General features: G+C 39.4%; 1 protein-coding gene across 1 annotated transcript in view; it reads left to right on the plus strand.

Annotated features, from left to right (window-relative positions):
* The first annotated feature begins 1,502 nt into the window (after positions 1-1,502).
* snx2 (sorting nexin 2) overlaps positions 1,503-24,761 on the plus strand; it is a 38,907-nt gene continuing 15,648 nt past the window's right edge. The window contains exons 1-9 of the mRNA XM_085785794.1: positions 1,503-1,720; positions 10,771-10,870; positions 11,944-12,104; positions 13,170-13,236; positions 15,096-15,139; positions 15,710-15,851; positions 16,837-16,915; positions 18,690-18,765; positions 24,173-24,286. Coding sequence (XP_085641920.1) covers positions 1,574-1,720; positions 10,771-10,870; positions 11,944-12,104; positions 13,170-13,236; positions 15,096-15,139; positions 15,710-15,851; positions 16,837-16,915; positions 18,690-18,765; positions 24,173-24,286 — 930 coding nt within the window. The 5' untranslated portion in view covers positions 1,503-1,573. The remainder of the gene's footprint in view (positions 1,721-10,770; positions 10,871-11,943; positions 12,105-13,169; positions 13,237-15,095; positions 15,140-15,709; positions 15,852-16,836; positions 16,916-18,689; positions 18,766-24,172; positions 24,287-24,761) is intronic.

Below are 24,761 nucleotides of genomic sequence, written 5' to 3' on the forward strand. Positions count from 1 at the left end.
CCCGCTTCTTTCGCTTCTGTTTCAACGCGACAGTTGGTTCACAGCGGGTTCCTTAACAACACGGAAGTGTTTCGCTGTGTCGCAGAAAAACAGTTCCGACTAGGCTGAGCGTCTTCTTCTTATTGGTTCCGGGCTCAGTGGAGGTTCCGCCTCAAAGATCGTCTATGTGCGGAAAAAACTTTATTGAACGTAGCTCAACATTGTTTTTGTTTTTTTAAAAATCAGTATAAAAATGACAAAAGTCTCAATAAATGATCAGTAGTACACAGCAAAATGTCAGTTGAACTTCTCTCAAATTTTATATTTCTACATTCAGGAATTCATTGTACAGTGTTCTGAATGTAAAAATATTTATGAAGCATTTTATTTTTGATTCATTTATTTTTACTCAAGAAAATCAACTTTTGTCTTATTTTATTATTATTATGTCGATTTCAGCTATTCACGTTGAATTTATCACTGTCATTATTTTTGTTCATCTATAATTTTTTAAAACTTTATTTTAGATTTTTTTTTGTTTGGTCTGAGGTAGTGACATTTTATTCATTGTCCATATGTGTAGATTTGTTTTCTTATCTTCATTTCTCAGACTTGTCCAACTAAAACATATTGACTTATTTTTCAAACATGTATCTATTTAGACTTTAAAATTGTTACTTATTATAACATTTTCCTTTGTGACTCTTACCTTTCCCAGACTCAATTAATAATAGGCTAATAGGCTTCACATCCTAAACTTGACTTTATTGACAGGTAGGTATTTCATAGCCTTTCAGAAAAAAAAAATCATAATGTGCAGTTTGTTTGCATATAGAATAGCATAACAAAAGGTGCACATTTTTAGTTTAGTTTAAGTTTATTTCGGACATGTTAAAAGAAATAAAACATAATACAGAAATGGACAGACATAACAAATAAAAACTTTGCAAAGACAACATATGAACAAAAAAATAAAATAAATTGAAAATAAAGATAATTTGATTTTTTTTGTTGGTTTTTTTCATATCCGAAAAGGAGTGGGAAGAATTAAACTTATTTGCTCCCACCCCTTATTCATAAATTATCTATCAAGTTATCTATAGTCAGTCTGTACAATAAATATCTTTATGAGTTATTTAACTGGATTTATTCTATTATATATTTATATATATAGATTTATTCTAACATATGATTACTAATCTTTATCTCTCTATATAGTCATATACAAATAAAAACATATAATACATATAAAAACATATACCTGGACATATACAAACACAGAAGCTCTTCCTATCTGTGTTTATTCCCCCAACCAGCTTTGAACTACAAAGATGTCCCGGGAAGCGGCTCGGAGTGAGCCCTCTTCTCTTTCCGCCTCTCTCTGTTTCCCATCAGGACTCTCTTCTCTCAGTCACATGACAGCGCCGGGAGAAACCTCCTGACTCCCCCCGCTGCTCCTCCTCCTCCTCCTCCTCCTCTCCCCCTCCGTCAGTCAGTCAGTCAGTCGGCTGCTTCCTCCTCTCTTTACCCGTCGGTGAGTGAGTGTCGCTCGGTCACGTTCATCCCCGCGCACCGCTGCAGGAACCAGGCCAACATGGCGGACACAACGGCCAGGGATCATCATCCTGCTGCACCTCCTCCTGCACCTCCTTCACCTCCTCTAACGGAGCAACACACCGACTTCCAGGAGCTGCAGGACGCCGAGGATCTGTTCCCTGAGCCGGCGGCGGCCACGGCGGAGGTGAGGAGGAGGAGGAGGAGGAGGAGGAGGAGGTGATGAAGGGAGGGAGGCCGAGCAGGAGCAGGAGCAGGGCGTGATGCCTCCAGCTGTTAGAGAGGAGGAGGAGGAGGAGGAGGGATATTATTGATGTTTAGGCAATAACAACAATAGGGAACCGTGGCCTTGGCCAGGTGAACTACAGGAGCCGAGGAGGGTCAGTGGGAGTGTGTGTGTGGAAAGAAAACGCAGAATAGGTGTGTGTGTGTGTGTGTGTGTGTGTGTGTGTGTGTGTATCTGTGTGTGTGTGTGTGTGTGTGTGTGTTTGCTCTCCGTCAGGTGACAGTCACACAGGTGGTGTGGGAGGTGATGCGTTCAGGGACAAAAGGACAGGACAGGGGGAAAAAAACAAAAAACGAACAGGACAGTAGCTAGTGAGTGAGTGAGTGGGGCATTTAATTTAATTCATTAATTTATTTATTCATTGTAAGTTTCCAGTTTTTGTCAATAGGGTTTAAGTTATAAAACAAAGATGGTCGTTTAAAGCAGAAGTAAGCGATATTTTTGTGTTAATATAAGTCTTAAATAGTTCTATCTTCCGACAGCAATCACTTACATAGAGTGTTTGGTCTGAAAGACGGGTCTGTCAGTCACTCTGCTCTGCTCTGAGCCGAAGAGAAAACATTTATCGTATCCTACAGTTTTTATCCAATGAGGAGAGAGAACGGCATAAAGGGGCGGTCCTCTCTGTGTGTGCAGCCAAGGGATGCGCCTGAATGTGGTGACGTAGGGACGAGGACCAATAGATCCATGACGAGGGCGGGGGCTGCTAACTCCGTCGGCTGACAAGACGTTATGGTGCGTTCAAGGAAACTAGTAACTCGTGTTTTTCCGACCTGTGAAGTCGTACCAGTTCGATCTGGTACGAGTTCACGGGTCGGAAGTTACGAGTGGCCGTTATAGTGACTTTCACAGGTAAAACAGGTCGGAAAAACACGAGTGGGTTGCCTGGAACGCTACAAAGTCGTAAGTTGTGACATGAAGCTGTAATTTACGGTTTCAAAAGCCGGCCTGGAACGCAGCATTAGCCAATACGACCGGATCGCTTACTTCTGCTTTAATCAATGTCAGAAATGATATAGTTTTATTGGTTTTGAATGAGAGTTTAATGGCAGACGGTGTTGGGAGGGTTGCTTTTAAAATGTAGCCTATTCCCCTACAGATTACTGATTACATGTCCTAAAATGTAATCTGTAATGTATACAGTCACACAGGTGTGGGAGGTGATGCGTTCAGGGACAAAAGGACAGGACAGAGGGAAAAAAACAAACGAACAGGAGAGCAGTGAGTGAGTTTCCAGTTTTTGTTGACAGGATTTAAAGGGACAACGAGGAGTTTCTATTTGGTTATTTAAAAGTCTCATATTAATGTGGATGAATCTACGTTACCCACACTTGTTAATGGGCCCATTTTCGATAAATATATTGTTTTGTCTCTATGGTTATTTTGTTATTATTAGTGGTGGTGGAAATGCTGGGCGAGCCGACCAGCGTTTCTTTACTTTCGGTTTCGTGGCGAGTCATGAGAATAACGCTGCAGAATCACCGTTTATGGTGGGAACTACGACGGTATGTGATCGTCTTCCAACCTCTGACTTTAATTCTTGATGAATGAAAACATGAGTCTGTCTTGCGCCGGTCAAAGAATTTCACTCATAAATGTAGTGTGAAAACGCTTCGCTTTTCCAAAACTCCTCATTGTCCCTTTAAGTTAGAAAACAAAGATGGACGATTCATCAATGTCAGAAATGATAGTTTTATTGGTTTTGAATCAGAGTTTAATGGCAGACAGTGTTGGGAGGGTTACCTTTTAAAATGTAGCCGATTCCCCTACAGATTACAGATTACATGTCCTAAAATGTAATCTGTAATGTATTTGGATTACTTTTAGATGACTTCAAAATTGCCTGCCTTAGCGCCTTTAACTGGGACACTGAATTTGCTTTAGAGAATGATCTTACATATGAACTTATAGGCTACTGTGGCTCTTTTAAACTAAAGCATTAATAAATAATAGGCTATGTGTTTGAGTTTGTCAAAGGGCAGATGTAGAGAAACGAGACAAAACAAGAAGCACAAAGTCCAATAATCAGCTGTTATTGATTAGTATTAATAAAACTGAACGTCACGGTCACAGGTGTGTTTGTGTAGACAGTATTTTATTATTTTTACATTACATTGACTCTACCTGTGTGTGTGTGTGTGTGTTGAGGTGATGAGAGCGCCTCGTTTTCCCCGTGTGCAGTGAACGCAGCAGCAGGAGGAGTTTTTTCTTTGTTTTCTAACAGTTTGAAAGAAAAAAAAGAAAAAGAAGAAGAAGCTCCAAACAGAAAAAAAACTGAGGCTGAAAACACCAAAGTCTGATTTGAGTGAAATCAAACTTTACACTAGTTAGCTTAGCTTAGCTCAGCACAAACACAGTGGAAACAGTAGGAAACCGTTAGCCTGGCTCTGCTCCAATGAAATTGTTTATGTCATGAACAGTAACCATGACGACAAAAACAACAACTTCTTGTGGCGTTCGTCTTGTCGTTTCCTGCTCGTTTAAATGAAGTTTTACTATACGTCAGTTTTTGATCAGTCAGAGTTAACAGAAGAGGAAATGAAAAGTGAATGTGGGAAAGTTTTATTGATTTATTGATTTATTGATTTATTGATACAGCAGCAGAGTGAGACGTCTGTGTGTCTGTCTGTCTGTTAGAACATCTCTGATCTGATCCTCAGCTTCACAGCAACAGTTTCCTATTGAAGAGGGAAAAACATCATGTCTGGAAGTGTGTCGTAACACACACACACACACACACACACACACACACACACACACACACACACACAGGCCTGTTTTCTCTCTTTTCGTCATGTCAGCACTCTGGGCTTCATTCCTGGTGATGAGTGTCTTCGCTGAGTGTCACAACAGCTCTCTCTGTGTGTGTGTGTGTGTGTGTGTGTGTGTGTGTGTGTGTGTGTGTGTGTGTGTGTGTGTGTGTGTGTGTGTGTGTTACAGATGAAGGATGTTGACAGGATGTTTGTCCTTCCTCTCTCACCCAAACCTGAATCATCACCGAGTCTCTGACCTTTGACCTTTGGTTCTTCTGACTAAACTAAAGGGACGTTCAGCAACACCATTTTTGTGTATATATTGTACAAGTACAAGTACTCACTGTTGAGTACTCACCGATACCGAGTACTTGTACTTTTATATTTATTATATATGTGTATATAGTAGACTTGCAGTTCTTGAGACACTTTTTTGTGGTCTTGGTCTTGTCTCGGTCTCGACGGGCGGCGTTATAGAGTTCCTCTAGCAAAGAAAAAGATCTACAAGGGCTCCTTTATCCCCAATGCCATCTACATAATAAACAAGACACAGTAAAGGGGATTTTATTTTATTCTATTTTTATTTTTACTATCTGTATGTGATGTGGCCGCTGTTGACTTTGTTTTGTCTCATGTAAACCTTGCTGGCAAGCGTTTGTGTTCTGTCTGTTCTGTCTATAAGTGAGACCAAAGATGAATTTCCTGCCTTGGCGGTAGGGCTGCACGATTATGGCCAAAATGATAATCACGATTATTTTTGTCAATATTGAAATCACGATTATTAATCACGATTATAGCTACATTATGTTGGATAAAACATGTTTTTATTGCACTTTCTGTTTGAAACAAACAATATGTGAACAAGGCTTTCAGTTCAAAATAAAACGTAAAATAAAAATAATTAATAAAATAAAATTGACCCAAGACAAAGGGCTAGCGAAAAATAAATGCAATTGCAGAGTGCAGAGGTGTCTTTCTGTACAGTAGCCCACAGATACTTGTGTAAAAAACAAAAAAATAAAAAAAGAAATCTGGTAGAAGTAGCTGCTGATTCAACTCCTTTACTCAAATAAAAGTAAGAAAGTACAGGCTCTACAGGCGCTTGATTTGATGCAGCACAGCCCGTTTTTTAATATGTTCATATCGTGACGATCATCTTAATTTAATCGTGGCAGCCAAAATCGTGATCGTGATTAAAATTTGATTAATTGTGCAGCCCTACTTGGCGGGACAATAAAGTTTTTCTAATGTTAAAGGGATTTGTAGCCTACAATATCAAGGCAGGCATGCTTTTTTTTTATATCATTATTTATACGCCCCCTTCAAGTGGGACCAAAAATGCATTTTGTGACACAGACGCGTTGGCGCTCGTCCTCTCGTGTTCTCCAACTCATGCGGAATACACCGAATCTCCTTGTTGTTTACATTCTACTTCCAGGTAGAAAACCAGCACGTAATTTGAATGAGATCAATAGTAACGAACAAGAGTTTAGCTATATATCATATTTTTTCACGCCCTATCACCGTTTAGACAAATCTGAAATGATTGAAGAAACATTACTATTTCTGTGTGTGTGTTTTGTGTTGCTATGTGTTGTATTTATTCAGTGTGGGGGAATCACAGTGTCTAGAAAGCATCAGTGGCTGCAGCTGACAGGGACCGCTAACGATAGCTAAGCTAACGGCGGTAGCTAAGCTAACGGTAGCTAAGCTAACAGCGGTAGCTAAGCTAACACCAGGACGTCAGCTGTTAAAACCCTCCCGTTGTGGGACACGACATGAAACTACTCCAGTTAGCTCAGTCATGTTGGAACTCAGAAAATATTTTTTCATGGAGCGTTTATTGAGTCATTGAGTTATTAAAGTTAAACAGGTAGCTAACCGTTAGCCCGGCTAATCTATGATAACCATGACTAATTACAAAAATAGTAATGTTTGTCCAATCATTGGTTTTATGGACTTTACAAACATCAGATTAGTCTAAACGGCAATATAGTGACATGAAAAATGAGATATATATAGCGAAACTCTCGTCCGTCACTTGGTCTGTCTTGGTCTTGGTCTTGGTCTTGGTCTTGTCTTGGTCTTGGTCTTGGTCTTGATACTCTATGGTCTTGGTCTCAGTTCAGGCGGTCTTGACTAAAAGTCTAGTATATAGCCTACACACAAAATTTCAATGAACACAATAACAGATCATCTTGAACAGCGGCGAGAGAGAGAGATGATACACATAAAGACACAGTGTTAAACTTTTGGGCTGTAATAACCTCACCTTTGTTGTTTATGGATCAGCCGAGCGCCTATGGAGCTACATTTGTATCTTTATTATTCAATCAAAAAAAAAAGAAGTTAATGTAAAGTCCCAGTATGTAACTTATGTATCTTTTTATCAGAAAAAATAAAATATGTCTTTCATAAATACGTATTTCACTATAGTCGAATCACAGCCGCATCCAAATGAAAGCTTTCTGGTTCCTTAGAATGAGTTGTTACAAGTCACCAACCGGATGTCATTTTACTCCACCAGAGAAAGACGGTAAAACAATACCACATCACCATGACAACATGTTGTCACATGGCCTGTATTGTTTTGCCTCGTGCTGGCGGACCACTTGTTTACATAGACGCTTGTTTATCCTGTTACATGCAGCGTCTGTTGTCTGTCTGACGTCTGCCCGATTTCACGTGAATGCAACATCAAGAATACGCTCAGATATGCAACCGCACCGCTAGATGGGGGGAATTCCTACATATTATACCTTTAAACAAAAAAGATATTTTCAGTCAAATAATATCTAACTTCAATAAAAAAAAGAAAACCTTTTCAATCAAAGAAAAAAAAAAGTATAGTATAAAAAAAACATTTGAAACCCAGAAAAATTGCATTCGAGCACTTTTATTTCTTTGATTGAAAATATTTTTTTGGATTCAAGTCATCTTTTTTGTATTTGGGCCATATTACGTTGTAGGATATTTGTATCTTTATTATTCAATCAAAAAAATATGTTGATTTAAACAAAAAAGATATTTTTAATCAAATAATAACTCACTTCAATAATAAAAAAAAAAACTTTTCAATCAAAGAAAAAAAGGGTTCAAACAAATTTTTTTGGCTCTCAAATATTATTATTTTTTGCATTTATACACTTTCTTTTGATTGAAGTGGAGTTTGTTTTGATTTAAAATATCTTTTTTGTTTAAATTAACTTTTTATTTTTTTTGATTGAATAATAAAGACACCAATGTATCTCCATAAGCGCCAGCCAGCAGGTTGAGACACTTAACGAGGTTTAGTAACGGTAACTAATTTGTGTCTGTCTGTCCTGATTCTGAAGCAGCCGTAATAATTAAGGAGCGACGTTGCGTTAAAAGCAATCGATTATTAAATTAATCCTACTGATTAACTATTTTGAATCGTTTTGAATAGTTTCTCTTAAGAAAAAAAGTCCAAATTCTCAGATTTCAGCTTCTTAAATGTGAATATTTCTGGTTTCTTTGTTCCTTTAGGACAATAAACTGAGTCTCTCTTTGGTTTGTGGACAAAACAAGACATTTGAGGACGTCGTCTGGTGGTTTGAGATACACTGATTGATATTTTTCAACATTTTTTTTACATTTTATTGACCAAACAACTAGTCGATTAATCATTTAAATAATCGACAGGTTAATCGATAATGAAAATAATCGTTAGTTGCAGCCCTAATAGGACACAAAGAAACTTGATTATCAGTTTATTAGGAACTCTTAGCTCGTTGACACTGGTTCAGTCGTTTGGGTTCATCGTCATGGTGACGATTGTAGTAGTAGTAGCTTTAGTAATAGTAGAAGTGTAAGTGTGTGTGTGTGTGTGTGTTTGCTGAGTAAGGATGGAGGAAGCTCCTCGTTATCATCACTCACTTCCTCTTCTCTCCTCCGTCCTGTTTCTGTCCTCTCAGCTAAAATCCCTTCATCCTCTTCCTCTCTTCCTCTCTCTCTCTTCCTCTCTCTCCTTCTCTTCTTGACCTCTGACCTCTGACAGCTGCTCTCAGTCTGATCAATGTTTCAATGTATTCGAACAGAATTCAAATTATTCTTTGTTACCTTTAATTGTCGGTGCAAGCTGTTTTTAGAACGGCGGAGCAGAGTCGTGAGCTGCTCAGAGCTACGCTACGGAGGCTCATGGGATTTCTTGGTTTCAAACTCATCAAACTCATCAAATACACAATCCAACAACTCCACAACGCTCTGGTGGACAAGTTGTGACCTGCACATTCACCACGCTATGAGATAATAACACAACGTTACCACACAGAGTTGTTTTAGAGGGAAATACAGAGACTGTTGGTGAAAAACTGTCCCTGAAGGCAACGTGCATCAGCGGTTTAGCATGAATTTCCCTCTAAAACAACTCTGCGTGGTAACGTTGTGTTATTATCTCATAGCGTGGTGAATGTGCAGCTCACAACTGTTGTACCACTAATGATAATATTTTGATTTCCCTTCTTGAAGTTTTATATTGAGTCGGTAAAACTGAAGTGTGTTGCAGATGTTACATAACAGATTTGGTGTGAACGTCCTTTAGTGGATAATAAACTGGTATAGGTGGATATAATGAGTTAAAAAAAAAAGTTAAAATCTGATTTTGGGGGGAAGATTGACAGTGCTAATATAGACCAGATCTAGACCAGATCTAGACCAGATCTAAACCAGATCTAAACCAGATCTAAACCAGATCTAGACCGCGGCTCCTTCAGACTCAGTTCTGCTGAGGTGACGTTTTTATTGAGTGAATCACGAGACGTTTACTGTCGTTTTATCAGCGTTGGAAATCTTTGAAGCTGGAATATAAAAAGTCTGCAGCTCGTAAAACACAGTGTGTGTGTGTGTGTGTGTGTGTGTGTGTGTGTGTGTGTGTGTGTGTGTTGTTAAAGTTGCAACACACTCTGCACATGTGATTCAGTAACGGTCGAGTGTCGTCAGACTGATCCCAGTTCAGTTTTCTGTCGTTCACTGGAATCTGTTGATGCAGTGATCAGAAGAAACATGAGTCTCTGTGTGTGTGTGTGTGTGTGTGTGTGTGTGTGTGTGTCTCTCTCTCTGTGTGTGTGTGTGTGTGTGTGTGTGTGTGTGTGTGTGTGTGTTTCTCTGGAAGCAGCTGTGAGGTCACATGGCCTCGGCCTCGTTGCTGCTGATCGATCAGTTTTAGCTCCAGCTGCTGGTTTCCTGTCTGACAGGAAGCAGGACACACACACGCACACACACACACACACACACACACACACACACACACACACACACACACACTTCTTCTTCTTCTCTGAAAGGTGTTGAGTCTGCACATCGACTGTACAGATGTGTGTGTGTGTGTGTGTATAAACTACTGCACACTGTCGGACAGTGAAGGCATCACGGTGAGATGTGGTGACATCTAGTGGTTGGTTTGGAGATTACACATACACATGAATATAACACACACACACACACACACACACACACAGATTTTGTTTGTGTTTGATTGTTTTTACACTTTACACAGTTTTGTCCCGTGTTTTGTGTTGGTCAGTGAAGGCATCGTCTGCTCTGCTTCAATAGAGACACTGAGATCAACACAGAAACACTTCAAAGCTCCAGACTCACATTAAAGGAGTTATTAATAAATGTTTTATTTTAGTTTCACAGAGGAACAAGAGTCAGAATCATCAACGAGTTGATTGTACACTCTGTTACATAATATATGTTTGTCTAATATAGTTTTTTATATCTCTATATTTACATATTCTACTCTTTATTCTACTCTTCTACCGTATATATACAGTATATATATATACAGTATATACTACGGTGGCCTGCAGGTCGTGTTTTAGTCAAGTCCATCACTGTCTCCAGTCTCAGTCCTCATAACAACCATGTGTCTTGATATTTACATTCTTCCTCCTCAGCTACAAAGAAAAGATGATTTGATGTAAAATCTAAACCATAAAGTTTGTATTGAGCAGAAGAAACACAGCACAGAACCTGCTGAAGTTTTAGTTTTAGCTTTTCATTAATAACAAATGAGAGGAAATTAGGCTAACTAATAAGGTTAACATGTCTGTAGAGAGGGCTTTTATTTTGAAAATACTGTTATTTTTTTCAGATTTTTATTATTAAGAATGAGTTATTATAAGTAGAGTTTGACTTTGTTTTCATTAATAAAGTTTCTGTCCTCTCTGTGTGCAGTCAGAACCAGCCAGTCTAGCAGCTGAAGACATCAGCACCAACTCAAATGGACCCAAACAGGACCTGCTGTTTGACGACGACCCCGAGGACCTGTTCGCAGGTACACACACACACACACACACACACACACACCTGTAACATCTGCAGCTCCTCGTGTTTCCTTCACTCTCTCAGTTTCAAACCACAAAGTTTAAATTTGAACTATAATAATTATATTAATGATATTAACGATGTTTCTTCTGTAGAAAGGAGTTTGTTTTAAAAAGGCTGATTCTTTAGAGACGTTTCATTCTTAAAGGACAGTTCTGGGAAAATTCAACTCGGGGGGTGTATTTTCCTAACATTTTAGGTCTAAAAGAAGGAATCTGAAGATGTTCAGTTTAATTGCTCCTGTTTTGCGATAGTTGTGTCTGTCCCCACATTCATGCAAAACCACTGATGCAGGGACAGTTTTTCAGTTTTTCTCTGTATTTCCCTCTAAAACAACTCTGTCTGGTAACGTTGTGTTATTATCTCATAGCGTGGTGAATGTGCAGCTCACAACTTGTCCACCAGAGCGTTGTGGAGTTGTTGGATTGTGTATTTGATGAGTTTGATGAGTTTGATGAGGGAAACCAAGAAATCCCATGAGCCTCCGTAGCGTAGCTCTGAGCAGCTCACGGCTCTGCTCCGCTGATCTAAAAATAGCTTGCACCGACAATTAAAGGTAACGAACCTACTGCTATGACTATAGGGATTATGGCAACGGGGCCAATTTGACAACATGTTTAGGCAAGGCAAGGCATCATCTATTTATACAGCGCATTTCATACCAGGGCAACTCAATGTGCTTTACATAAAGACAAAACATAAAAAAAAGAAGCATAAGACAGAATAAAAACAAACAAAACACTAAAAACAGAGTTAAAAGCAAGAGCAAATAAAAGTAAAATAAAAGAAAATATATACAGTTTTAAGTTCTCAGCTATAAGCACGTGAAAAGAGAAATGTTTTTAACCTGGATTTAAAAGTGCTGACAGTTGGGGCTGATCTCAGTTCTGCTGGTAGTTTGTAGTTTAACTAACCCTTTAAATATAAAACACACCGCAAACTACAATAAAGATTTCAACTCTCTTCACACCCTCTCTCTCTCTCTCTCTCTCTCTCTCTCTCTCTCTGTCTCTCTCCCTCCAGAGGCCACGGAGGAAGTGTCCCTGGACAGTCCAGAGAGAGACGTGCTCCTGTCCGACGGCCCGTCCCCCGCCATCACGCCCATCACGCCGCCGAGCTCCGTCATCACGCCGTGCTTAGGCCACGCCCACGACGACATGTTCACACACTCCTCCTTCGACGAGGTCACCGTGTTTTATTCTTTATTCTGTTCTTTATTCTTGAGTCAATAAAGTTTTTCAGTCGTCATCATCATGGTGGATGGATGGATGGATAGATAGATGGATAGATGGATGGATAGATGGATAGATGGATAGATGGATAGATAGATAGGTGGATGGATAGATGGATAGATGGATGGATGGATGGATGGATAGATAGATAGATAGATAGATAGATGGATAGATAGATGGATAGATGGATAGATAGATAGATAGATAGATAGATAGATAGATGGATGGATGGATGGATGGATGGATGGATGGATGGATGGATGGATGGATGGATGGATGGATAGATGGATAGATGGGTGGATGGATGGATGGATGGATGGATGGATAGATAGATAGATGGATAGATGGATAGATAGATAGGTGGATGGATAGATGGATAGATGGATGGATGGATGGATGGATAGATAGATAGATAGATAGATGGATAGATAGATGGATAGATGGATAGATAGATAGATAGATAGATAGATAGATAGATAGATAGATAGATAGATAGATAGATAGATAGATAGATAGATAGATAGATAGATAGATGGATGGATGGATGGATGGATAGATGGATAGATGGGTGGATGGATGGATGGATGGATGGATGGATGGATGGATGGATAGATAGATAGATGGATAGATGGATAGATAGATAGGTGGATGGATAGATGGATAGATGGATGGATGGATGGATGGATAGATAGATAGATAGATAGATGGATAGATAGATGGATAGATGGATAGATAGATAGATAGATAGATAGATGGATGGATGGATGGATGGATGGATGGATGGATGGATGGATGGATGGATGGATGGATGGATGGATGGATGGATGGATAGATAGATAGATAGATAGATAGATAGATAGATAGATAGATAGATAGATAGATAGATAGATAGATAGATAGATAGATAGATAGATAGATAGATAGATAGATAGATAGTAAAAAAATAGCCCATGGTAATAAAAATGCAGGGTTGTCATGGTAACAGTGTTTTCCCCCCCCTCTCCGTGCACGGTGCAGATCGAGGAGGAGGAAGGCGGAGACTCCTTCGACATGAACATATCGGTGTCCGACCCCGAGAAAGTTGGTGAGTAACAACCACCAGCATGGTAACCATCGGTGAGGTGGTTACCGTGGTTACTGCAGGTGTTTGTTTGTTTTTTCCTGTTGTTGTAAACCTAGATATGGGATTAAACCGGGATATGTTGGTTATCCTGGTTTAATTTAGCCTCAACTCGGTTGTGTTCGAAAGCTGGTTAGATTCATCCTGGTCAAGTTACTATGGTGATTTATTCTCTGCAGCTATAGGACGAATCGCCTTGTTGTTTACAACTACTTCCGGGTAGAAAACCAGCATTCGAACAATAGTGACGGACGAGAGTTTCGCTATATATATCTACTTTTTCACGTCACTATATCACCGTTTAGACTAATCTGATGTTTGTAAAGTTTATAAAACCAATGATTGGACAAACATTACTATTTATGTGTGCACATTTTTGTAATTAGTCATGGTTATCATAGATTAGCCGGGCTAACGGTTAGCTACCTGTTTAATTTTAATAACTCAGTGACTCAATAAACGCTCCATGAAAAAATATTTTCTCCAGTGGATATCTGAGTTCCAACATGACTGAGCTAACTGGAGTAGTTTCATGTCGTGTCCCACAACGGGAGGGTTTTAACAGCTGACGTCCTGGTGTTAGCTTAGCTACCGCCGTTAGCTTAGCTACCGTTAGCTGTCCCTGTCAGCTGCAGCCACTGATGCTTTCTAGACACCGTGATTCCCCCAAACTGAATAAATACAACACATAGCAACACAAAACACACACACAGAAATAGTAATGTTTCTTCAATCATTTCTGATTTGTCTAAACGGTGATAGGGCGTGAAAAATATGATATATAGCTAAACTTTCGTTCGTTACTATTGATCTCATTCAAATTACGTGCTGGTTTTCTACCCGGAGGTAGAATGTAAACAACAAGGCGATTCGGTCTATAGCCTTGCTCCAGACCATAATGATAACAGCCAGGCTTACAGTTGATTCTGTTGTGTCATTCTCAACGCGTTTCAGACAGTTTTTCCATGTTCTTATGTTCATATTGGCCTGATTTCTAAACAAACTAAATACATTTACAATAATCAAAAAACATGAAACATTCACAATATTTATTAGGCTTCTTTCCCCCCATAGTTAGGCCTATATTCATGTTCTTCTCACACTGAATCTTCGCATCTGCCAGCGCTTCTCATAAAAAGCAATGGAACAAAAAGAGCAATAGATTTATTATTATTTTTATAAAATATGTTACAAAATAAATATATTGGCCTAAATATTGGTTGAGGTAAGAACATATGAGTTTGAGCACCTTCCAAATAATTTGAACACCTCATGTGAACATCGTTATCAGCAGTTTTTTGAAGCAGCAGACTGCATGATGTTGTTATATTTAATACATTTTCACCTGTTGCACTTTTGACCACGTGTATTTGTGCTGTATGAACTTTCTTTACTTCAGAACAACCAGTTAAACCAGGATGGACTTATGAGACTTTGTCCAACCGGCTTTTCCACTTATCCTGGATGTCTTTATTCTACACAAACAGGCCTGTTTTCAGTAGTAAATGAACTGAAAAGACCACGTTTCCCATCAGCCCCCTGGCCTGCATGTGCTCCTCCTCATGTGTGGAGCTCCACCTGCAGGCTGCAGCGTGTTACTGCAGGACACAACACACACACACACACACACACACACACACTGAGATGACTGTGTGTGTGTGTGTGTGTTGAGCAGATGATAAATGAACTGGTCTGTGTGTAAATATGAGACAGTAAATAAAACAGGAGGACATGAAACCAGTCGATCCGGTCGGAGCTGCCCGGCTTTAAACCTCTGTGTGTGTGTGTGTGTCTGTGTGTGTGTGTGTGTGTGTGTGTTTCAGGTGACGGCATGAATGCGTACATGGCCTACAAAGTGACGACCAAGGTGAGATACAGAGTTTAATCTGAATGATCCTTCGACACCGTCAGCAGCAATATGAGCCTCATGAATATTCATGTTATGTTAATTATTTAGAAACACGTTTAACACCAGTGTGTTTTAATTTTATTCATTGTTTAATTTATGTTTCACATAATATTTATCTGTCGAGAGAATGGGCCTGTTATATTATATTATATTATATTATATCATGTTATATTATATTATATTATATCATGTTATTATATTATATTATATCATGTTATATTATATTATACTATATTATATCATGTTATTATATTATATTATATTATATCATGTTATATTATATTATATTATAGTATATTACATCATGTTATATTATAGTATAGTATAATATATTATATCATGTCATATTATATTATATTATGCCATATTATATTATATTACATCATGTTATATTATATTATAGTATAGTATATTATATCATGTCATATTATATTATATTATGCCATATTATATCATATTCCATCATGTTATATTCTATATTTAAACCCCCTCCCTTCTCTCTCCCTCTCTGTGTCTCTTGTGTCTCAGACCTCCATGTCTCTGTTCAAGCGTGACGAGTTCTCTGTAAAAAGACGTTTCAGTGATTTCCTGGGTCTGCACAGTAAACTGGCCTCCAAGTACCTGCACATCGGCTACATCGTCCCCCCGGCGCCGGAGAAAAGCATCGTGGGTAAGTTGGTGAAACCGTCAACCGGACTGTTGCATCACATTACATCTAACAGCTGTTTTCAGAGCCTTTATGTAAATAAGAGCAAATTAACTACAGAATTATGTGGAGAAGGACATGTCTGTGGAGAGGGCTTTTATTTTGAAAAGCCTGCTATTTTTTTTGTAAATTTTTATTTTTAAGAGTGAATGAGTTTTTGAATATTTTCATCATGAAGAGTAAAGTGGGTGGTCCTTTAGCTCAGTGGTTCTCAAACTTTTTTACATCGAGGACCTGTAAATTGACACAAATTAGACCACAGACCCCCATTGGACAAACACCAGAAATACACAAATATTTGTTCTGAGACTGAAGAATGTTTTTAGCCAATGTATACATTGACTAAAAAAGTCAATGTATACATACTAACTGTCGAATATTTGGAAACAATATTTCCAAATATTCACACCATTGGCCTAATTTGAACATAATTAGGGCCAATGCTGTGAATATTTGGAAATATTGTACAGAAATTTCTGGAAAAAAAACTGGTACAATTTCTCCAAAAACATATTTAAAAAATATTTCTAGAAAAAAAGTTGTAAAAATTATCCAAAAGGTTTAAACATTTCTAGAAAAAAGTGGTAAAAACTCCCCAAAAAAGATTAAAACTGGTAAGATTTCGTTCGTACATTTTTTTTTTTTTTTAATTTTCTAGAAAATAGTAGTAAAATAATAAAAACGTTTTTACAAAATTCTAGAAAAAAGTGGTAAAAAATGTTTAAAAAAAAGTATAAAACAAAAAAAAATCTAGAAAAAAATGGTAAAAAATTCTCAAAAAAAGAAAGTTTTTACAAAATTCTAGAAAAAAGTTATAAAAATTCTTCAAAAACAAAAAAAAAGTGGTAAAACTACAGGAAAAAGTTGTGGACTTTGAGAACCGCTGCTGTAGATGACATCAGCAAAGTGGGCGGGGCTTCAGACGACCTGTCAATCTCCTCGTCCACAGGGATGACGAAGGTGAAGGTCGGGAAGGAAGACCAGTCGTCCAACGAGTTCGTGGAGAAGAGGAGGTCGGCGCTGGAGAGGTGGGTCCTCATCTTCATCATCTTCATCATCATCATCATCATCTTCGTCGTCGTGGTGATGAAGATGAAGATGATGACGAGCTCTGATGGTTTTATATCTATGTCCTCTGTGGTGCGTTCAGGAACACTATCATAATCAGTTTCTCTGTTTTAATTATTAACATCTTATTATTTAAACTGACCTGATTCAAAATTCAAAACTTTATTAACGCACACACACACACACAGAGGGAACAGGTGGCATTTTAAAATCCTCAGCTTTGTCGTCATGGCACCACAACACGACAACAACGATAATATCCAGGCGCGTGTGTTCACAGTCGTGGTTAAAGATCAACCTGGTCAGAACTTTACAGGCCAAAAGGTTAAACCACAAATATTAGATACATCATCATCAAACACACATGGTCGTATGTGTGTGTGTGTGTGTGTGTGTGTGTGTGTTGCATAGCGAGGAGGCGGGGGGGAGTGGTGGGGGGCGGGGCTGACATTCTGCTGCCCTTTTCTGATGGTGTTTGATTGACAGGAAGGTCAGCCAGTGACAGCTGATGGAGCTCAGCGCTGCAGAACTACACGCTGATGCACACACACACACACACAGTTTCAGGTTAACGAGGACAAACGTTTACATTAATGAAAACTGTGTTTCCTCGACAACAAACACGTTTTTTGTTTTTTTCCCCCCCACATGTATGCAGCTTTTTATTTTGTGAGTGAAACAAGAAGTGGAGAAGTAGAGCTCAGATTATCAGCCCCACTATAGGACGAATCGCCTTGTTGTTTACAACTACTTAAAACCAGCATGAGAACAATAGTGACGGATGAGAGTTTCACTATATCTAATTTTTTCATGTCACTATATCACCGTTTAGACTAATCTGATGTTTGTAAAGTTTATAAAACCAATGATTGGACAAACATTACTATTTACGTGTGCACATTTTTGTAATTAGTCATGGTTATCATAGATTAGCTGGGCTAACGGTTAGCTACCTGTTTAACTTTAATAACTCAGTGACTCAATAAACGCTCCATGAAAAAATATTTTCTCCAGCGGATATCTGAGTTCCAACATGACTGAGCTAACTGGAGTAGTTTCATGTTGTGTCCCACAACGGGAGGGTTTTAACAGCTGACGTCCTGGTGTTAGCTTAGCTACCGCCGTTAGCTTAGCTACTGTCCCTGTTAGCTGCAGCCACTGATGCTTTCTAGACACTGTGATTCCCCCAAACTGAATAAATACAACACATAGCAACACAAAACACACACACAGAAATAGTAATGTTTCTTCAATCATTTCAGATTTGTCTAAACGGTGATAGGGCGTGAAAAATATGATATATATAGCTAAACTCTCGTTCGTTACTATTGATCTCATTCAAATTACGTGCTGGTTTTCTACCCGGAAGTAGAATGTAAACAACAAGGCGATTCGTTCTATTAACGCTGGCTTTTAACACTGATGTCAATTTGTGTGATATCCACTGTTAAAAGCTGGTTTGAATGCGTTTTACAGATTTTCATTGAAAAAAAAAACAGAATCCATGCATTTACCGCGACTACCGAAACCATGGCAACGTAAACATGAAATTCCACCGGAAGAGCAAAAACCGGCAAAACAGGCTTACGTTTTTGACGTTCGGAAAAAGGTGGATAGCCTAGTCTCTGTACTTGTTACCACGACAACATGCAGCGGAGAAGGAGAGCGACATCATTGGGTGGGAAAAAAAAAACTGTTGTCATAGAAACTTGTGTGTGTGTGTGTGTGTTTCAGGTACCTGATGAGGACAGTGAAGCATCCCGTCCTGCTGAAGGATCCGGACGTCCTGCAGTTTCTGGAGAGCTCAGACGTAAATAACAACAACACACGTTTAACCGGACACACTCAAACGCATCACAGCTACACATTTAAGTTAAAGCTCCACATTTTCTTCTTATTCTTCTTCTCCTGTGCTTTTATTTTGAAGGGTTTAATCCATGAGAAGATCTAAAAAACATCTCAGTGTAGTTTTCCATCTCCTCTTTGGAGCTCTATAGTAACAACAGGTCGGTGTCAGCCAATCAGAAGAGAGGAGGAGGCTCTGAGCTTTTCTTCTGATTGGCTGACTGGTTTCTAAAGCGACCCAATAAAAAAATAGAGCAGATTTCAGAATAAAACACTCAAAGAAACCAAATCCTGCAAAGTTGTTGTTGGATGGATGGTGTTGTCCAGGTGGTGGTGAGGGGGCGGGGCTTAGTTGTGACATCACAAAGTCACAGGAAGTCCTGACGGCTGGTTTTAAGGCTCAGTTTCTGAATACAGGCTGTGTGCATTTATTTCTCTGTGGACTGAGGCTTTGATACTTTCACAGTATTAATATAGAACCTAGAGCTGCTTTATAATCAAATGTTGACGTTAAAATGTAAAAAAAAAACGTACATAAGCTACGTTCAGGTTTGTCGTGTTAAATGTCGATTTAAATCCCTTAATCAAATTCAAAGAGTTTGTTTGCAGTGAAACTTCGGGGTCTCGTCATTGTCTCTCAGCTCCACTGTTTTTGTCCATTTGCCTCCAATAAAAAAAAGTTAATTAATTTAAAGGGGAACTGCAAACTCGATTTCGTCAAGAGGGAAAAGCGTTGCTGCTCCCGATGACCTCGGGATACATCATATCTGATCCAGTTAAATGCAAAGTTGTTTTTTTTTTGTTTTTCTACGTTCACTTAATCGTCCACATTTAAAATAAAAAATAAAAAAATCGAATTATAACAAAGTGCACAAAGCCGAGTGCTGTCGCTCTCAGGCGGCAGGAAACATCAACTGTCCTGACCCATTATGGTCCCATAAACTGTGACGTGAAGCACGACATGCTCACGATTGAATTTAACAATCGCAAAGAACATGAGAGACGAAGAAAAAAAATTACTTAACGACCCTTATCCTTATCGGTGCTCTCGGTTCGTGTTTAATGTGGACGGATCATCTGTGTTTAAGGGGGGTGAGGTCATCGCAGATCCATCCACGCCGCCTAGCTAACGCTAAGCCAACAGCTGTCTGCTAATGTCAGGAAGCAGAGACAGACGATCAATCACTTCCTCTTCATTTTCTCTCTGGGCCTCTGGTTTATCAGCTCAGGGAATCAGCTGCTCAATGGGGTTTGTTCAGGCTACGTCAGCGCTGATACGTCTTCATTTTCAAAAAAAAAAAACCTATAACGACCTTCCATCCAGGCGAGTCGTAGCTCCGGGCGTCCGATCTAATCTCCATCTCATCTCGTCTCATCTCCATCCAACCAACCAACCAACATCCGACCGACGCCTTGAAAACAACAACATCTGACAGTCAGCGACACGTTGTTGGTGTTCGCTGGGGCTGCAGGTGGAAACAGGAAGTGGATTGTCAGCTGTGCAGGAAACAACACCACGGACGACAGAACACACGTCTGATTTTAGATCCTAAATCCAGATGTAAATGTTCTGCCCTCGTCAAAGAGTCCCCTTTCTTATCCTAGGCAGACAGATAACTCATTCACACACTGTCGTTGATGTCAGTCGGTTTTATTCTTCACCACTGATTTACAGTGACAGCATAGGAATAGGTAAAACTGAAATTGAAAATAACTAAAAATACACAATTATTGTACAAACCTCACTAACTTACATAATATTAGCGCATTTGGCTAACAGAGCTAGCTAACACAGCTAGCTAAGAACAGCTAAGAAGCAATTCACATATGAACTGACTATTTTACTAAACATTAATTAACATCTGCATGAAACATAAACATTTTCATAATTATGAGCGCCTTATTTCAAGTTACTCACAGACAATGCCTCGATTAACGCCCCAAGAAAGGTGAATGTTGACTGTCCCCGTGCTCAGCTCCACAATGTGCTCATGAAAACAGAAAATTCAAGATGGCTGCCTACATAAACTAAAGGCATAGCATGAGGCCCACACAAGAACTAGCACCACCTAGTGGCTGCAAAAATAAATAAATTGTTGGTTTCACCCAGGTCAGAACAGTAAACGTCGATTTCAATCTGATCCCTGAAGAAGAAGTTAATCACATTTGGACAAGTGGAATATAACGGTCTAAAGTCTTGTAAGTATTCTGGGGCAGTTTCCAACCTCTTGGCGGAGTTTACGGCTCTTTAAAGGGACAACAAGGAGTTTTGGAAATTCTTTGACCGGCGCAAGACAGACTCATGTTTTCATTCATCAAGAATTAAAGTCAGAGGTTCGAAGACGATCACATACCGTCGTAGTTCAGACCATAAACGGCGATTCGGCGGCGTTATTCTCATGACTCGCCACAAAACCGAAAGTAAAGAAACGCCGGTCGGCTCGACCAGCATTTCCACCACCACTAATAATAACAAAATAACCATAGAGACAAAACCATAGATTTATCTAAAATGGAGCCATTAACAAGTGGTAACGTAGATTCATCCACATTAACGTGAGACTTTTTTATAACCAAATAGAAACTCCTCGTTGTCCCTTTAAACCTTTTAAAATAAAAACGTGGCGACTTTCAAAACCTCAGGACAAACGGAAACTTTCCTCTCTGGTCTGAATCCGTAAAATGAATCCCGTCAAATGAAACCTACAGTGTTGGATTTAAAGGAAAAGGTAGAAGATCCTGGAAGAACTGTACAAGGAGGCCACATTAAAAAAAAAATACACGTTTCAGACTTCTCTCTGAAGCCACGCCTCCATAGCGTGGAAATGCGACAGTATCCTTTGGGTCACTCCAATGAAGGGTAAAAGGATACATCGCCACCTACTGGACTGGACTGGAGTGTCGTACGTTTGAATCACTGGCGTTGGCTTTTCCGCATCGTAACTTGTTGAAGACCGAAGTACGCAGACGATTGGTGCACGAAGAGGAGGGAGGGAAGAACCGATGGCAGTTTGACTGATCGCGATCCAACTGACTTAGTTTTACAAGATTGTCTTGACTTTTTTCTTTTTTTTTGACAAAGCATTAAATTAATTGGTTGCATTTTGGGTGTGAAGAGGATATCAAGCAATTCAGTAAAAAAAAAAAAGCTCCAGAAAGAGATCTCCAACCCTCCTACCCTTTAATGTAGAAAAAGATCGGACGATGAACTCGTAGCGACTGTTCAACTTCAAACATAAACCCAAACATAAAACCCAAAGGGCACTGATGCACCATGGGTAATGTGGAGACAGAGGAACAAAGGCAAGGCAAGGCAATGTTATTTGTATTGCCCATTTTTACAAACAGTTTGTCTCGTGGGCTTCACATGGCATCACAACAACATCCTCTGTCCTTAGACCCTCACATCCACTGAGGAAAAACTCCATGGAAAACCCTTTTAACAGGGAAAAATCTGAGAAACCTCAGGGTGAGCAACAGAGGAGGGATCATGGTTCCTCTCCAACCCGGGTGCATGTTTGTTTGTCCCAGTCTAATGAGGTAAAACGCCACTAAAACCAAAAAAACGGCCTTTGCTGAGCAAGCTCTGTGCCGGTTTCTAACAGGTCTCAGCTGCAGCTGCTGTGCACAGAACAGATGTTTACTGGACTAGATGGAGCTGCAGGTTGGAGAAGGTTCAGAGGTCAAGAGGTCGGTTCAAGTCCAGAATGAATCTGATCTGAATCTGAATCTAATGACGTTGTGGTGTTTTTTTTTGTAGAGAAATTGAACGTCATCATCTGCGTATCTGAAAACGTCTGAGAGTTTCCTGTTTCCTCACTTTATCGTCCACTCCAACTAAATCCTCTGCAACATTTCGTCTCCTCCTCCTCCTCCTCCTCCTCCTCCTCCCTCCTCTCCTCCTCCCCCACCCACCTGACTGTTAGTGGGATTGCTGCCGTGTGAGGGACCTGGCAGACGTTGGGTCCAGAATAAATGGCCTCGTGTCACCGGTTTAACAGATGAATCGCTCCAACGCTTGACCGAGCGTGTCGGTCCGTCCGGCCCGCTTAATGAAACACAACCAGAGGAAGAAAAGAAAAGAAAAGGGGGGAGGAGGAGGAGGAGGAGTGGGTGGGGGGGACAAATGGGACCAAGCTGCAATTTAAAGCTATTTTTACCCCACGCCTCTGCTCATTTAGCCTCGTCCCTCAGTCAGCGAAGGGCCCCGGGGACCGAGCCGCCGTCCCCCCGGCTGCTGCTGCTGCTGCTGCCGCCCCTGCTGCTAAATAAATGAGATTTGGAGTCGGTGGCAAATGTGTTGTTGGAACGTCGGAAGAAAACCTCGTACGTAGAGAGAGAGAGAGAGAGAGGAAGAAAAAAAAAAGTTTTCCAAAATGAAGAGGAATGAGGTTGTTTTCAGTCGGGACGCGGACGCCGAAGGTTTCTGAAGCAGCAGCTCAAGTTGTTCTGCACAGAGAGTGTTGTCGAATTAAAACGTGACGATCGGAGAGGAGAGGAGAGAAAAGAAGAGAGAGATGAAACGAAACGAAGACACAGAAAGAGGAGAAAGAAAACGTTCATTCATTCATTCAACCTTTATTTTTTAACTCAGGATCACACCGAGGGAGAAACTCTTCGCTCTGCAGCCGAGGCAGAGATGAGAAACAACAATGTCAAACTGAAGTGTCAGGACACAAAAACACAGTGTAATAGAAACAAGATGCTGTGAGTTCAAAAATAAAACAGAAAATATTAAAGAATAAATAAATACAAACCTTAACAAATGCGATATTAAAACAAGGAGAACAAAATAAGAGATCTTCTCAAATAAAGTAAATTAAATCATAATCCAGTGAAAGAAATGAGTGAAATTAAAGGATGAAAAAAGTTTTTTTTTTTTAAAGAACAAGAACATAGAGAAACAGACAAGACAAATCAAAAAGGATAAAACTAACTGTTAGAAAAATAAAAGCCAAAGATCTGATACTGTACAAGGGAAAAAAAGAGAAAGCAGAAAAAAACCCAATATATGAAAGTTAAACAGAGAAAAGCTGCTGAAACAGAAGAGCGAAAATGGAAGAAAAAAACAAACAATCAGACAAAAAAAAGGTTTCACAGCTGAAAGTCGGACAGTCACTAATAAAATAAAACTAGAGGAAACAGATGATGGATTTACTTGTTGTTGGTAAATTTTGGTAACTTTTCTTGCTGATGTTTCAAATTAAAAGCCCTGACCAGACGCTGCTGAAAGACTTTTAGAGTGAAAGGTCGCACAGGAAGTGATGGTAACTCAACAACAGTCAATAAAACAATCGGCGGAGGTCAAAGGTCACAATGAAAGATGAAACCACTGACTCTGTGTGTGTTTGTGTGTCTGTGTGTTTGTCCAGTTGCCGCGGGCCGTCAGCACTCAGGCTCTGAGCAGCGCCGGGCTGCTGAGGATGGTCAACAAGGCCGCGGACGCCGTCAACAAGATGACCATCAAGATGAACGAGTCGGACGCCGTGAGTGTTGGAGCTAAATCGGGGTCAAATGTTTTGTGCTTGAAAAAGTAAAATTTGAAACTGAAATGTCAAGTTTTGATCTAGAATTTTGAAAAAAACATCAACGTATTCAAAATAAAAATAAATGTACAAAATGTTTTTTCAGGTTGAATATAATTATGATCAACTCTGGTAATTCTTTTTAATAAATCATTAATTTTTTCATATGTTTTGATATCTGGGATCCTATTTCTTTATTTTGCATGTTTTATCTTTTCAGATTCAGATCTTAGTTTTTTACAGTTTCAAATCTTTTCTTTTTTCTTTTTTTTCAGATTCAGAACTTTCTTTTTCAGATAAAACATGCAACTGAAAGAAATAAGATCCCAAATATCAAAGCATATGAAAGTGAAAAATGAAAATAAATAATTTATTCAAAAGAATTACCAGAGTTGATCATAATTACTGTATATTTAACCTGAAAAAACCTTTTGTA

The sequence above is a fragment of the Trachurus japonicus genome, chromosome 9, assembly GCF_045865225.1.
Source record: "Trachurus japonicus isolate A0001 chromosome 9, Traja_1.0".
NCBI classification, from domain to species: Eukaryota; Metazoa; Chordata; class Actinopteri; order Carangiformes; family Carangidae; genus Trachurus; species Trachurus japonicus.